Source organism: Sinocyclocheilus rhinocerous, unplaced genomic scaffold (assembly GCF_001515625.1).
Source record: "Sinocyclocheilus rhinocerous isolate Xijiao unplaced genomic scaffold, SAMN03320098_v1.1 scaffold481, whole genome shotgun sequence".
In the NCBI taxonomy this organism is placed as follows: Eukaryota; Metazoa; Chordata; class Actinopteri; order Cypriniformes; family Cyprinidae; genus Sinocyclocheilus; species Sinocyclocheilus rhinocerous.
The window spans coordinates 1,218,045-1,234,387 of NW_015657695.1; the positions used below are offsets into that span (position 1 = coordinate 1,218,045).

General features: G+C 38.4%; 2 protein-coding genes and 1 pseudogene across 2 annotated transcripts; 2 read left to right on the forward strand and 1 right to left on the reverse strand.

Annotated features, from left to right (window-relative positions):
* Positions 1-516: 516 nt before the first annotated feature.
* LOC107721475 (dynactin subunit 5) lies at positions 517-2,456 on the forward strand. Its single transcript, XM_016529482.1, has 6 exons — positions 517-660; positions 998-1,066; positions 1,146-1,264; positions 1,355-1,466; positions 1,550-1,652; positions 1,788-2,456. The coding sequence occupies exons 1-6, from the start codon at positions 613-615 to the stop codon at positions 1,883-1,885; spliced, it is 549 nt and encodes a 182-aa protein (XP_016384968.1). The 5' UTR covers positions 517-612; the 3' UTR covers positions 1,886-2,456.
* A 2,038-nt stretch (positions 2,457-4,494) lies between these two features.
* On the reverse strand, positions 4,495-9,561 carry LOC107721472 (RNA pseudouridylate synthase domain-containing protein 1-like; annotated as a pseudogene).
* A 396-nt stretch (positions 9,562-9,957) lies between these two features.
* Positions 9,958-12,173, forward strand: LOC107721527 (acyl carrier protein, mitochondrial-like). Its single transcript, XM_016529599.1, has 5 exons — positions 9,958-10,254; positions 10,950-11,072; positions 11,605-11,692; positions 11,787-11,892; positions 11,995-12,173. Exons 1-4 carry the CDS (start codon positions 10,084-10,086, stop codon positions 11,876-11,878), a joined length of 474 nt encoding a protein of 157 aa, XP_016385085.1. The 5' UTR covers positions 9,958-10,083; the 3' UTR covers positions 11,879-11,892; positions 11,995-12,173.
* Positions 12,174-16,343: the final 4,170 nt, after the last annotated feature.

Here is a 16,343-nt window from a genome sequence, read left to right on the forward strand (position 1 = left end):
CTACTACACTAACTTTTGCATAGTAAACTTTAACATTATTTGGACATAACCTTTTTTTACAGACGAAAAAAAAAGCTCCATCAGCATTGTGGGTGAGATTTGAGCCCCCGAGCGCAGAGCTCTGTGGATTAATGAAGCACGTTTCGAAATAATACCGCCTCCGTACTGCGGGACAGAGAAACGATACAGCAGCGCCATCATGCGGTTACAGAGGGTTTAGCAGGTTACACAATTTTGCATGTAAAAAAATAACATCAGCTTCATGCATAAATCAAATTTGATTCGTAAAACATTCAAATCCAAAGCATAAAACGAATACACATTCAAATAAAAAATGATAAATTAACTGAAATGATAAATGAACGGAGACTTGTTTGTTGCTATCATGCATATTACATATAAAACATATTTTATATGATTTTTTTCGTTAAAATATTTGTGTATATGCAATGACGTTATATAATTTTTTTAATTTTTTATTCCCATTTTGTACTATGTTCTGCAAGTGATGTCGTCTTGGTACTAACCGGAAGCGGAAATTGCGAGGGAGCGGTTGACAGCTGCTGGTCGTCTGAAGTGGTTCGCCAGCAAAACAACAATAATTGTGCAGAGATGGAGCTGTGTGAAATATTATACAACAAGGCTGAATACATCGAGACGGTATGTTAATAAAATCGATAATATCCGTCAGCTGAAATCAAGCGGTTGCTAGTAATAAATTGAGAATTATCTGACCCGACTAGTATGTCTCTGCAAACCGAATGTGTATTGTATTATTTACATTTGGTCATTTAGCAGACGCTTTTATCCAAAGCGACTCACAAATGAGGACCAGTATTATAAACAACGATGATTCTCCAGCACAAGTGTTAGTTTGTCATAACTTGAACTAGTCAGTAAACGTCTGCATCTTTTGCACACGGTGTTTATTAAATGCTCACAGCAGCCCAGAGCTGGACCGTCATGTGATGGCAACGTTCACATTTGATTTCTCTAGGCATCAGGCAACAAAGTCAGCAGACAATCAGTTCTTTGTGGCAGTCAAAACATTGTTCTCAATGGAAAAGTGAGTTTTCTCTTGTTTATTTCGTCTTGTTCTTTTCCCCAGCTATGTGATAACTATGTGAAATGGCCTCTTTTTTCAGACCATCGTGATGAATGACTGTATCATCAGAGGAGATCTCGCTAATGTCAGAGTTGGGCGCCACTGTGTCATTAAAAGTCGTAGTGTGATCAGACCTCCGTTCAAGAAATTCAGCAAAGGGTGAGCAGTGCTGCTGGTTTAATGTAAAACATCTGTTTTCTCACTGATACTGTTTGTATGATTGAACTTTTCTTGTGCTGTGTACATCAGCGTGGCTTTCTTCCCCTTGCATATTGGGGATCATGTGTTCATAGAGGAGGACTGTGTTGTCAATGCTGCACAGATAGGATCATACGTCCACATTGGCAAGAACTGTGTTATTGTAAGTAGCTCCTTTGTCTCTATCCTCCCATTATCCAACATTTTTACCTGGTGGTGCTTAATTGCGATGCATGTTTTTTTTAGGGTCGGCGCTGTGTCTTGAAGGACTGCTGTAAGATACTGGATAATACTGTCCTTCCCCCAGAGACAGTGGTTCCTCCGTTTACAGTATTCTCTGGCTGTCCAGGTTGGCACCTTCAGATATATTATTTTATTTATTTACTGTAAGTGTTGTATATTTTGTAGTAAAGTGTTTTTTGAATTAATGTCACTCTGTGCATATAAACAGAGCCTAAGCTTTTTTTGTTATTCTATATTTCAGGTCTATTTTCAGGAGAGCTCCCTGAATGTACACAGGAACTGATGATAGACGTTACCAAGAGTTACTACCAGAAATTCCTCCCTCTCAGCCAGATCTAGGACTGAACTTTAGTTTGGGTCTTGCTCACTTTCATTCTGGGACCAAAGGAACCAATGTGGACTAATATTCCCCAATCATCTCTTTAGCTCTAAGTTACAGTTGTAAATCTCGAACAACAAAGAAATACCTTTTTTTCACAGTCAGTTTTGTTCACAGTTGTATCCACTTGCAGTAAAAATCCCTTGCTATCATGGCAATGTTAACATAGAAAATGAAATGATAAAATAGAACACCAAATTTTTTCCCCAGTATTTTTAGATTTCTGTTAATGTGTCATATAATCTCAGTGTACATTGCAGTCCTATTGGCGTGGCTGAGAAAAATATCACAACACAGTGATTAGCTGTTAGACTGAAGGGCCTTTATTTATAAAACTTTACCATTTCTGCAACACTAAACATTTTCTGTTTGTATAGACAGATTACAGATGGTAATAATTAAATGCTTTTTTTGTAAAGAAAAAAAAAAAGTGTCTATACTGACTCGTTTTAAATGATGGTTTTGGGGGCTTTTACCAAACAACGCGCTCCTTTTGTAAGGTGCAGTCACATTAGTGAAATTTTGGTGGGCAAAAAAGGATCATTGTTAATAGTGTAGCAACGTATGAAGCATAGCTCACATTCAAATCAAGCAACTTTGTGTTGGTCAAAACGGTGAATCCATGTGTGAATCTGCATGAAGACATTTTTCATCCTCAGCTGAAAATCTCGATCACGTGAATTCCTATTTAAATGGATTTTGCCTGTGAACATTTGCTGAACAATAGTAAATGTCTTACAAATACTATCTAACAGCGTATGGAAACAGGATGACATGCAAAAAATACTCAGTAGATGGACTCGTTCAATTACTTGAATTTAATTTGCTTAAAGTCCGCGTGAACCGGAAGTTGCTGCCGATTTTATTTCAGTGTAGTGACGTATTTCCAGCTGAAACGGAATATTGAATAGAGAGCATGGTTTTATTTTGTCGCTCCTACTCTCTGTCTCTCACTCATAGCAATCTAACGGTTGGAGGGGTGTGTTTAAAAGGATATTCTGCCCAAGCCGTCAAACTGACATCATCAGAGAAGGACTGCCATTCCAGAGTTTTATTTGTGTTACTTATTTATTTGATTTGGGGCTTGTTTTAAAATTTCAATTTAGTTTTGTTATTTACATTTACATTATATTTAAATTTTGTCATTTAGCAGATGCTTTTATCCAAAGCGACTTACAAATGAGGACAATAGAAGCAATCAAAACCAACAAAAAAGCAATAATATGCAAGTGCTATATTAGTATATTATTATAGTGTTATATTTAAATTTCACAAAGAAACGTGCAGCATTTTGTCCAAGCAATAATAAAAGGACACATTTAATTTATAATTTGTCTTAAATCTCATTTTGTAAAAAATAAAATCGTGAATCGAATCGAATCGTGAGTTGAGTAAATCGTTACATCCCTAGCCGTAAAGCAAGAAGAAGAAGCCGCCTCACGCGCCGGCTGTTTAGAACACGCTCAGAAGGACGTGCCGCCGCTCAGAACAGTTCGGACTTTGCGTGAATCAGAGGTAAAAAACTATATAAATACTGTTCAGTTTCTTGCACAGACCGATCGTTTCGTGTCTTTACACATCAATGTATCGTCACGAGCCGCAGGGTTTAATTTGGTTTTGTTTGTGTATGTTTTTTTGACTCTCAAAGCCGTGATTCCCATTCACCTCCATTATATGACTGACAGACTGCAACGGTTTGAGTTAAAAATCTTTGTTTGTGTTCTACTGAAGAAACAAAGTCACCTACATCTTGGAAGCCCTGGGGGTAACAATTTTTACTTTTGGGTGAACTATCCCTTTAAGCAACAGTTTTAGTTTTTGACGTAGGGATTGTTCAGTCTATATGAAGCAATGAATTTCTACAAACATGCTTCACACATAGTTTAAGAACAGAAATCAAGAAGACCTTTCATACTGTAACTTGCCTGTTTATGTAGTGGAAAAAATGGTGAGTCTTGGCCCCTTCTAGACTGCAACAAAAACTGATTAAAACAAAAAAGTAATAATAAATAGATGAAAAATAAATCATAAAAAATATTTAAAATCTCTATTGCTTTAAAAGCACAAAAGCTAAAACTATAGTTATGCATTCATACAATGAACAATACCACTACACATAGCATACTTGCTTTTGAAAGGTAAAGATACTTAATTGGGAGGAGGATTTTTAAAAAGTTCTTCCTCTCTGCACTCTAATGACATGCTATTCCTTTTCTTTTGATATTTTTTGTTCAAATTAGGTATACTACTGTTCAAATGTTCAGGGTCAGTATGATTTTTTTTTTTAATTAATTTTTATTCAGCAATAAATTTATGTATTCAGAAATTAATTACACTTTAAAATGTATTCAAATGGAAAACAGTTCTTTAAAACTGTAAGAATTTTTCACAACATTACCATTTTTACTGTATTTTGGATTGTATAAAAGCAGGCTTGGTAAGCAATTGACTTTCTTTAAAAAAAAAAAAAAAAGTATATCTTACCGACCCCAAACTTTTGAATGGTAGTGTAAATTGACAAAAGCGTGTGGGGTCTCTATAATGTACACAATGGCACACAGTGCTCTCCTTCATACAAAGATCAGCCAAAACTCCTTTATGCCTTCTGTTCTTACTCTATACTTTTATTGAGCAGTGCTGGCTACCCACTACCATTTAAAGAAAAGGGTACTCTATGGAGCTGGGGACACTGCAGTGTAGCTTCAGTATTGGACTGGTAAAACAGCGTAAGGGTTCCTCAGTCCAGACTCCATTCACATAACCACTGCTGACACTGTGCCTGTTGCTCCTCACTCTCCACTGGGCTGCTCCTCCTGTGCACTAGCTCTGGATTTTCTTGGATTTCAGTTTGTGGTTTTGTCAAAATATTCTTCAGTAGGTCCTCCAGAACATTCACACATCTTTGTGCCCATTTGGAGTCGAGGGTGGGTACAAAGGGATCTGGGGCTGTGACGTGGATGGGTTCATTCTCTAGTGGGATGTGCAAGAAGTAGGCATGCAGCATCATGCGATACGGAGCATTGTCTGTGCGTAGACTGTAAGTGTAGTCTCCCACTATGGGGTGACCAATGGCACTGCAGTGAACTCTTGGAGCTGGTGCGTCCGTCCTACAGGATTATGGATACTTAGACTTTTTCCATTTGACATTGTGTTTCATCTATATTTTGTCTGCATTGTTGATTATACTGTACCTGTCAGAGGCTGCAGAAGCACTTTTGTGACTGGATCTCCATCATATTCTCCATGCTCTAAAACTGTCAGCTCTGTTTGGCAGGGCTTAGGATTCTCACAACCTACCGCACACAATATGAAATCAATGCATGAATGCATTTCTATTAGTTTCTAACAGTACATCCAAAAATGAAAACGTACTCACCCTTAGGCTATACAAGATGTAGATGAGTTTGTTTCTTCATCGGAACAGAATTGGACAAATTATAAAATAATATTATAATATAATAGCATTATATCTCTTGATCCTCTGCAGTGAATGGGTGCCGTCAGAATGAGAGTCCAAACAGCTGATAAAAAGTGATTCCAGTCCATCAATTAACATCTTGTGGAATGAAAAGCTATGTGTTTGTAAGAAACAAATTTATGATTAAGACATTTTTATCTTCCAGCTAAAATATGAGTCCTCTAGCCATAATATTGCTTTCTCCAGTGGAAAAAATGTATGTCTGAATCAGGAGAGCAATATACACAGATCAAGCACTGTTTACGTGCAAAAACAGTCCAGAACAGTTTTAAACAAATATGTCAGTGGATTATTGACGTTGAGAGAAGAATAGGGGATTCACTTTTTCCACTGAAGGAAGCATTATTATGGATTATTTTGGCCAGAAGTGACTGTTTAAAGTTAAACCGCCTTAATAATGGATTTGTTGCTTACAAAGCTTTTCACTTCACAAGACATTAATTGATGGGCTGGAGTTCTGTGGATTATTGTGACATTTTTATCAGCTGTTTGGACTCTCATTCTGACGGCACCCATTCACTGCAGAGGATCCACTGGTGAGCAAGTCATGTAATGCAAAATTTTTCCAAATGGCCTGAGGGTGAGTAAATTGTCAGCAAATTTCATTTCTTGGTGAACTATTTTTAACATTTGAGTTTAATTTACAGCAAAAGAGATTCTGACCATCTGTTCCTTCATGTGGGTTTTGCCCTCTGTTGTGTTCTTGCCGATCGCAAAGTCCAGGGTCATTTTCTCCTCAGCAACAGTGCCACGGACCTGCACAGGAAATATAAATGGCCTATATTATTATGAAAAACCTTTTATTCATCCAATGAATGTCTGAATTTTACAGTACCAGAGCGAGATAAGCTTTGGTAACAAGTCTGTCCTTAAAACAGCGGTATGCATGCCCTGCTGCTGCCTTGTTCAGTGCTACACACAAAGCACCACTGGTAGAGAAATCCAGTTGATGGCAAAACCTGCAGAATATCAGAATACATACGAATGAATTACTGATAAGATGCATGTGCTTCTTGAAATAATTGTTTGTCTCAGCACATAGCAGAGTAACAGAAAACCTGAGAAAAAGACCTGAAGCCGTACAGGTGCCAGGATCTGCAAGCTCCGGGAAGCGATGCTTCAGCTGACTCTGGACAGTCTGTTTCTCATACCACATTTTGCTGTCGATACGGATATCCCAGTGTTTGTTGACAACTATATAGTTTGCACTGTGGTACAAAACACACAAGTTCTCCAGGCTCGCAGGCTCCATGCTTCCCTTCTCGTGCAAAGCAAGACCAGTGTTATTCTGTGTGGCACATCAAAAAGTTTTGTGACAGTATTTGAAACACATTTAAGTAATATATAATGACTAATAAAGACTGACTATTAAAGGCCCAGTAGGCACATGCTGTCTTGTTACCGCTGTACTTGTATTGTTATTGACCCCTGATTTTGTGCAGCATGCTGGTTGTGGATTATTTACGTCCAGTCTTCTGTTTATCTTTCCTCTGCGCAGAGCAAACCTTCTCCTTTAGAGGAAGCATTAGATCGCACACAGTTTATTAAATGGTCGTGCAAAAAGTTATTACATTGACTGCTTTTTGTTTCTAGCTAACAGCGTAGATTAGATAAATGTACGTTGAAAGACCATTTCTGTAAGATCCCATGCGTAACTGGCAGATATAAATTAATCGTTTCAAAATAAAAGCCTCATTATTTCAACTATTTTGCACGAGTATTCCAAATGGTCTTATTAAATGTCTAATAATTAAATGGTCTAATTCAAAAGGAATCAGTTAAATATAACTTAAGAAATAATATAAATGATAAAAGAGTAAAATAGTTAAACGTTTCTCTAATTCTGATTTGTGAAATAATCGTTCTTTTGAGTCGGATCTTTTCAATGAATTGGATTTGTTCACTCTTATTCGGTTCCATTTTCAAGCCGATTCTTTGAAACGAGCTGTTCGAAAGAACCGACTCGCAAAAACGTTCTTTTAATAGCAATGCATGATTCGTGAATGAACCATTCGTTTAAGTCGGATCTTTTCAATCAATTTGATGCCTTCAGTTTTGAACGAACTGTTCAAAAGAAACTATTCGCCGAAAACAACCGGACCTGCCCTGATAAAGTGCGCACGCGCATGTCAAACTTATGTCCAGTTTGTCGCAGTGAATTGTGGGATAGAAATTCACAGACATGGCGTCTCGTGCGCTTGCATACTGTGTGCGCTCCGTCGCTCGCGCCGCTGCAAGGTTAAATCATGGCAGCGTGCTCACCAGATCCGCCTGCGCGCCCCTCGCCTCAAAGCAGCGACCGCTCTCTGTCCTGTCATGCAGCCAGCGGACGAGGTGGACTCAACCAGTGCGGGTGAGCTTTCTGCAGAGGGGGATGTTTGTCTGTGTGGCCTACTAGTGCTGGATTACTCGGTGACCTACCTGTGTCTTTCCGACAAATCTATTCGTGCGTGACAGCAATTATAAAATAATATTATAATAGCATTATATCTCTTGATCCTCTGCAGTGAATGGGTGCCGTCAGAATGAGAGTCCAAACAGCTGATAAAAAGTGATTCCAGTCCATCAATTAACATCTTGTGGAATGAAAAGCTATGTGTTTGTAAGAAACAAATTTATGATTAAGACATTTTTATCTTCCAGCTAAAATATGAGTCCTCTAGCCATAATATTGCTTTCTCCAGTGGAAAAAATGTATGTCTGAATCAGGAGAGCAATATACACAGATCAAGCACTGTTTACGTGCAAAAACAGTCCAGAACAGTTTTAAACAAATATGTCAGTGGATTATTGACGTTGAGAGAAGAATAGGGGATTCACTTTTTCCACTGAAGGAAGCATTATTATGGATTATTTTGGCCAGAAGTGACTGTTTAAAGTTAAACCGCCTTAATAATGGATTTGTTGCTTACAAAGCTTTTCACTTCACAAGACATTAATTGATGGGCTGGAGTTCTGTGGATTATTGTGACATTTTTATCAGCTGTTTGGACTCTCATTCTGACGGCACCCATTCACTGCAGAGGATCCACTGGTGAGCAAGTCATGTAATGCAAAATTTTTCCAAATGGCCTGAGGGTGAGTAAATTGTCAGCAAATTTCATTTCTTGGTGAACTATTTTTAACATTTGAGTTTAATTTACAGCAAAAGAGATTCTGACCATCTGTTCCTTCATGTGGGTTTTGCCCTCTGTTGTGTTCTTGCCGATCGCAAAGTCCAGGGTCATTTTCTCCTCAGCAACAGTGCCACGGACCTGCACAGGAAATATAAATGGCCTATATTATTATGAAAAACCTTTTATTCATCCAATGAATGTCTCAATTTTACAGTACCAGAGCGAGATAAGCTTTGGTAACAAGTCTGTCCTTAAAACAGCGGTATGCATGCCCTGCTGCTGCCTTGTTCAGTGCTACACACAAAGCACCACTGGTAGAGAAATCCAGTTGATGGCAAAACCTGCAGAATATCAGAATACATACGAATGAATTACTGATAAGATGCATGTGCTTCTTGAAATAATTGTTTGTCTCAGCACATAGCAGAGTAACAGAAAACCTGAGAAAAAGACCTGAAGCCGTACAGGTGCCAGGATCTGCAAGCTCCGGGAAGCGATGCTTCAGCTGACTCTGGACAGTCTGTTTCTCATACCACATCTTGCTGTCAATACGAATATCCCAGTGTTTGTTGACAACTATATAGTTTGCGCTGTGGTACAAAACACACAAGTTCTCCAGGCTCGCAGGCTCCATGCTCCCCTTCTCGTGCAAAGCAAGACCAGTGTTATTCTGTGTGGCACATCAAAAAGTTTTGTGACAGTATTTGAAACACATTTAAGTAATATATAATGACTAATAAAGACTGACTATTAAAGGCCCAGTAGGCACATGCTGTCTTGTTACCGCTGTACTTGTATTGTTATTGACCCCTGATTTTGTGCAGCATGCTGGTTGTGGATTATTTACGTCCAGTCTTCTGTTTATCTTTCCTCTGCGCAGAGCAAACCTTCTCCTTTAGAGGAAGCATTAGATCGCACACAGTTTATTAAATGGTCGTGCAAAAAGTTATTACATTGACTGCTTTTTGTTTCTAGCTAACAGCGTAGATTAGATAAATGTACGTTGAAAGACCATTTCTGTAAGATCCCATGCGTAACTGGCAGATATAAATTAATCGTTTCAAAATAAAAGCCTCATTATTTCAACTATTTTGCACGAGTATTCCAAATGGTCTTATTAAATGTCTAATAATTAAATGGTCTAATTCAAAAGGAATCAGTTAAATATAACTTAAGAAATAATATAAATGATAAAAGAGTAAAATAGTTAAACGTTTCTCTAATTCTGATTTGTGAAATAATCGTTCTTTTGAGTCGGATCTTTTCAATGAATTGGATTTGTTCACTCTTATTCGGTTCCATTTTCAAGCCGATTCTTTGAAACGAGCTGTTCGAAAGAACCGACTCGCAAAAACGTTCTTTTAATAGCAATGCATGATTCGTGAATGAACCATTCGTTTAAGTCGGATCTTTTCAATCAATTTGATGCCTTCAGTTTTGAACGAACTGTTCAAAAGAAACTATTCGCCGAAAACAACCGGACCTGCCCTGATAAAGTGCGCACGCGCATGTCAAACTTATGTCCAGTTTGTCGCAGTGAATTGTGGGATAGAAATTCACAGACATGGCGTCTCGTGCGCTTGCATACTGTGTGCGCTCCGTCGCTCGCGCCGCTGCAAGGTTAAATCATGGCAGCGTGCTCACCAGATCCGCCTGCGCGCCCCTCGCCTCAAAGCAGCGACCGCTCTCTGTCCTGTCATGCAGCCAGCGGACGAGGTGGACTCAACCAGTGCGGGTGAGCTTTCTGCAGAGGGGGATGTTTGTCTGTGTGGCCTACTAGTGCTGGATTACTCGGTGACCTACCTGTGTCTTTCCGACAAATCTATTCGTGCGTGACAGCTGGGAGCCATACAAAGTTAAAGTAACTTAGTGTGCATTCACAACATACACCATCCACATCAGTTATTACTGTTTTCAAGGTGCGAGACTTTAAATAGCTGATCAGTCACGCTAATAGTTTATACATACTATGTGTGTATCTTCACGGCTGCTGCTCTTTGCGTCTTTTATTGTAGCTATTAAGTGATAGTTCACTTTAATAATAATTCTGTCATCCTGACGTTCCAAGTCCCTCTGTGGAACACAAAAGATGTTGGGCAGAATGACAGCCACTTCATTTGACTGTATGGAAAGGTGCAACCGAACGGTGACAGAATCCACCAGCCTCTAACATTCTGTCCAACATCTGTCGTTTGTTACTGAGGGGAAAAAAATAATAATAAAGACAATTTTGGGTGAATTATCTCTTCATTTGGCAGAGCTTATGTTTATTCCCTAATTACCTTTCTTCTAATAAAGCTGGTATTGTGTGCACTGCAGTGAATATAGTTGGCTCTGGGATGAATTGCTTATGTTCCTCTCCTCATCTGCAAGTCATTTTGGATAAAGCATCTGCTAAGTGAATAAATGTAAATGTTTGGATGCCTCTAGATTTCAGGCCTGTCTGTTCATCAGTGTCGGCACTATGGGGATCTTCCACCCCTCACTTTAGAGAACATCAAAGAGCGTGTCATGTACGTCCTTAAACTGTATGACAAGATCAGTCCAGAGAAGGTAAGAGATACTTCATACTTCCCCTCTGTACTGTAACATTCATAGGTCGTTTTGTATATGATAATCTTCAAATACCGAAATTTAAAGGACAATGATGTGCAATTTCTGAGTTACCTGGAAACTGCATGCCTGTTGCCTACCCACCATATTTGAATACATTTCTTTGGTGTAACACTTTACAACAATTTTCCAATAGTTCATGCATTAACTCTAAAAATGAGCATTACATTTGTTACAGTATTTATTCCTTTTTGTGAACCTTAATAAAAAATACAACTGTTCATTGTTCATGTTCGCTCGGGTCCATTAAATTAACAGATACGACTTCTTATTTTCATAATATATTAAGTATAAATGTTGAAATGAAGTAAGATTAATAAATGCTTTAGAAGTATTTTTAGTGTTAGTTTGTTAACTAATGTAGTTATTAAACAAATGTAGTTTTTTGTAGTTAGACAAGCTGCTTTGTTTACATTGAGATATTGTAGAATACATACTCCTAGCATCAATCTCTGAAACTTTTTCCCTCAAGCTGCAAACATCGTCTCATTTCATGAAAGATCTGGGGCTGGATAGCTTGGACCAGGTGGAGATTATAATGGCTATGGAAGATGAGTTTGGTTAGTATGGGTTTGTTCCTGTACCATTAAAGCATTTGACAACTGTGATATACCTTCTAAACATTTCATTTGAATTGTGGCGTTCAATCCACAGGATTTGAGATCCCAGATGCAGAGGCCGAGAAGCTTATGACTCCTGCAGAGATCGTACAGTTCATTTCAGATAAAAAAGACGTGTATGAATAGAAGCAAGTTATATGGTATGTGCATCCTGTCTTTTAAGCCAATGCTTGGATTGTAGGTTACCTTTGCATGCTTGGTAATTTTATCTTAATCTCACCTTTCTTTTCTTTTTTTTGCAGGTACGGAGGATTGACTCTGTATTAAAAAATATGGATGTGGTTCGGCTGCATCCACATAGTGTCCAGTTTCTGTCATACCATTTTCTTCTGTCTCTTGCTTATGGAGTCAACTGCCTTGTCGTGTACCGTTGTATTTAATGAAAATGTCACTATAAACTCTTGGGAATTTGAGCTGAAAATAAAGCCAAGACTAAATTGTAATTCTTTGGTTTGTCATGCCCCAAGTGAAGCCTCACTGCGATCCCTCTAGTGTATGGGGAGTGCTACTGAAACTTAAATTCAAGGTCAGTGCAAGAACTTAAAAGGATAGTTCACCCAAAAATGAAAATTTGATGTTTATCTGCTTACCCCCAGGGCATCCAAGATGTAGGTGACTTTGTTTCTTCAGTAGAACACAAACGAAGATTTTTAACTCAAACCGTTGCAGTCTGTCAGTCTTATAATGGAAGTGAATGGGAATCATGGCTGTGAGAGTAAATAAAACATACACAAGCAAAACCAAATTAAACCCTGCGGCTCGTGACGATACATTTATGTGTAAAGACACGAAACGATCGGTCTGTGCAAGAAACTGAACAGTATTTATATTTTTACCTCTGATGCACTGCAATGTCTGAACTGTCCTGAGCGTGTCCTCGACAGCTGGCGCGTGACGCGTCTTCTTATTCTTCTTGCTTTATAAGACTTAAGTGCATTACCGCCACCTATCTCTCAAATGGACCTTTGACACCCCTAATTGAGATTGTAGATAGTGTCAATGGTCCATTTGAGAGATAGGTGGCGGTAATGCACTAAGTCTGCGATCCACCGTAAAGCAAAAAGACGACGCGTCACTCGCCGGCTGTCGAGGACGTGCCGCCGCTCAGGACAGTTCAGACATTGCGTGAATCAGAGGTAAAAAAACAATATAAATACTGTTCAGTTTCTTGCACAGACCGATCGTCTCATGTCTTTACACATCAATGTATCGTCACTCACCGCAGGGTTTAATTTGGTTTTGTTTGTGTATGTTGTCTTTTACTCTCAAAGCCGTAATACATTTGAAATCTCAAAGACATAATACATTTGAAAAGTAGAAAAACTGAAGAAACAGTCACCTACATCTTGGATGCCCTGGGGGTAAAGCAGATAAACATCACATTTTCATTTTTGGGTGAACTATCCCTTTAACACTGCTGTGCAATATCGTCATCGAAATACTGCATCCTTTCACCAGTTTAAAATGCATAAGTATAAGTAAATCGTAGGACTATTTTAAAATGTGTGGAGCTTTCAAAACCTCGTTGGGGAGCCTGACATACTGAGGCAGATTTCCCACAATTTTTAATGTTTCCACGACTGTTAGCTTATGCTCACTGGATAAAGGTTTTAAAAATTCAGGCTGATTCACTAAAGATTAATTTAGACTGATTTGTGAACCAGTTTGTCCAACAATTTTTTTTATATCATAACTAAATTGAAACTATTCAAATACATTTTTTAGGTTTTCCATGACTGTGAAAACACTCAAACCTATTTGAAGAGTATTTTTTTGGAAATTCATTTGGTGCTGCTGCTGGCACAGAAATTATACTGCGGCTTTGAAGGTGTATTAGGTCACTTAATATTTCACTGGTCTTAAATTATATAATGGCATCAGCATGTAGCATCTCACAAAAGTTTGTTTATAATAACATTATAAAAATACCACATTTGAAAGTATGTCACCCATGATTTATTCTGCAATGACCAATAATGGCAGGATTACTGAACTAAAGCCATTTTAATGATCCCACATTCATGTAGAATAAAACTTTTTATAGCCACTGTATGAGTCTTTGTGATGTAAACAAACATTTTAAACCTCTTTTAAAAGCACCGTTTGTTTTTGTATGTAGAAGTACTCTACATACCAGTAGGTAAAACATTTATGGTAATCAAAATGAGATTCTCAAACATTTCCATATACTAAGCAAATTAGTTGGGTGTACTCCATGTAAAATTGTGATGAGATTCTTGGTAATTTAACAACTACATTTCCAATTGCACTTGCAGTAAAATATTTTAAAGAAAAAAAAAACCCACCATTGCACACCATATCACTGTTAGGCTTTATTGCGGGTTGTACCCAAGTTATACAGCTTTGTATTCCGATATCAAGATCAGGACTTTACAAACAGTTATTATCAGTCTACAAGTACAGCCAACAAAAGACCTAAAAACTACTCTATTACCTCAACTACCTCGTTACATATGCACTTAAGGGTACTAAAATTGAAAACCAAGCAACAAAAAGAAAAAAGAAAAAAGAAAAGAAAAAAACAGCATTACAGGAAACATTCATCACTACACATTTGAGTTTCTACCATGTATTACTAGACTAAACCTGGTCAACGGTTACCAATACAAATAAGGATTGTCCTTCAAAAAGTGCAGTTCCCCAAGTTAAAATTCTAAGATGACCCCAGGAAGACGCTGAAAAGAACTTCCTGCTCATTTAAGTTATCTTATTGATGTTTATTTCAATTAATTTTCAAACAGTCTACCAAAGCAGTGTGCATATGTTACATGTGAGCAAAGACCACTAGAAGAAATGTGTGAGTTGAGAATTTGCTATTCCACAGCCCGTTCTGTGAGGAGCGCTGTGAAAAAGGAAATGTTAATGCAACCCCTCATTTGCTACAACTGGCCAATTATTTGTGACAAAAAGTTAAAGAAAATTTCAATCATGGCACATTACAGGAATCGTATTTTTAAATCCCGCCACTACCGCGGCCAGGATTTTTAGTAAGCGAAGACACAGACATGGAAGCCTCACCCTACACTGCATAGACTCTCTTAGAATTTCCCCATGGTGGAAGTTTCGATTTAAACTCTCGTTCATCCGTTTCTTGTGCTGGTTTTACTAAAGCTTTTCGGGTTTATAATGACACGACAGCAATACTCACAGTTTAAGTCAATTGCCTTAGCACATTGTTCAACAGTAGGAACCATTTAAAAGACAAGGTTATATTTGCTCACAGGATAAATCAGAAAAGAATGACATTTTCAGTACAAAAGTAGAATGTCAGGCCAAGTCACTTATTCGTTTCCTCTACGTTCAACCTGGCTATAAAAATGGGGATTGTACATTGCTCATGAATATCCTCAAAACATCCATTTTGCAAGTGACATTTGAAGCATATACATTGTCCAGCTTTTACAAAAGAAGAAATCCCTTTCCTCCCCCTGCTTGATAATTTGGCATGACAGTGAATTATCAAAATGTCTCAGCATGACAGTTCTGTCTAACACCAAAAAGCTGCACATACATAAAACAAAATAAAGCAGGGAGGGGGACAAAAAAAAAAGCGAAAAAAATAAACTGGGTGCCAATGGCTTTTCCCTACGCTTCCCGAAAGTAAAAAGCCACGAAGAACGGGGAAACTAGCACGTTTGCCAAGACGGCAGGGAAGAACCCATTCAGAACCATTGGTAAAGCTCAGTAAATAAACTGGGTGCCAATGGCTTTTCCCTACGCTTCCCGAAAGTAAAAAGCCACGAAGAACGAGGAAACTAGCACGTTTGCTAAGACGGCAGGGAAGAACCCATTCAGAACCATTGGTAAAGCTCAGCGCAGCACTCCCAGAAAGGACTAACGCTACCCCAGACGCATACGAACATGTAACTAAAGCACAAAAGACTGAGCGATCCACATCGAGGGAGTAAACAAAGTCACGGCAAAACCATCTGCGATACCTGCATTTATACTCCCCCTAAACAAGAGGAGAATACTTGGGCTCCTGATGCGCAGGAATGGAGCAGACCACACAAGCACACAGGCACAAACGCACGCTTTAAGAGTCTAGTCAATGTACACGAAGAATAAAAAGACAAACAAAAGGCAAAGTCCTCCGTCCATGCCGTCCAGTCTCCAAAAGCTACACTCTGCCTCCAGAACACAAATACAGTACAAGCTTTTCTAGTTCATTATGTACACCAAGTGCAATTCCAAACACTAATTTTCGGCTTTCGTTGTGTAGTTCTCTCCAATGTTCCACTTAAAATTTGTCCAACAAACAAAGATAAGCCAGGTCTGGAATTAAGTAAACAAATCCTTTGATTGAAGTATATTTGGTAAAGCAGTTGCTTAAAATGGTTCAATACTGGCACGCAACCATAAAGTGAGGGTAATACTCAGGGTTTTGTACGACGAATCATTAAATATGGATAAGTTAACACCACGCACGCAAGTTCTACTTCTCAAATAAAACATAATGGAGAAAAAACGTAAACAGCTTAAACGCATATTAAGGTCCATGGCTTAGCCTAATGCTGACATCTTTCTCTCCCTCTCGCTCTTGAAGCGTCTCATAAATTGTGCACCTAAA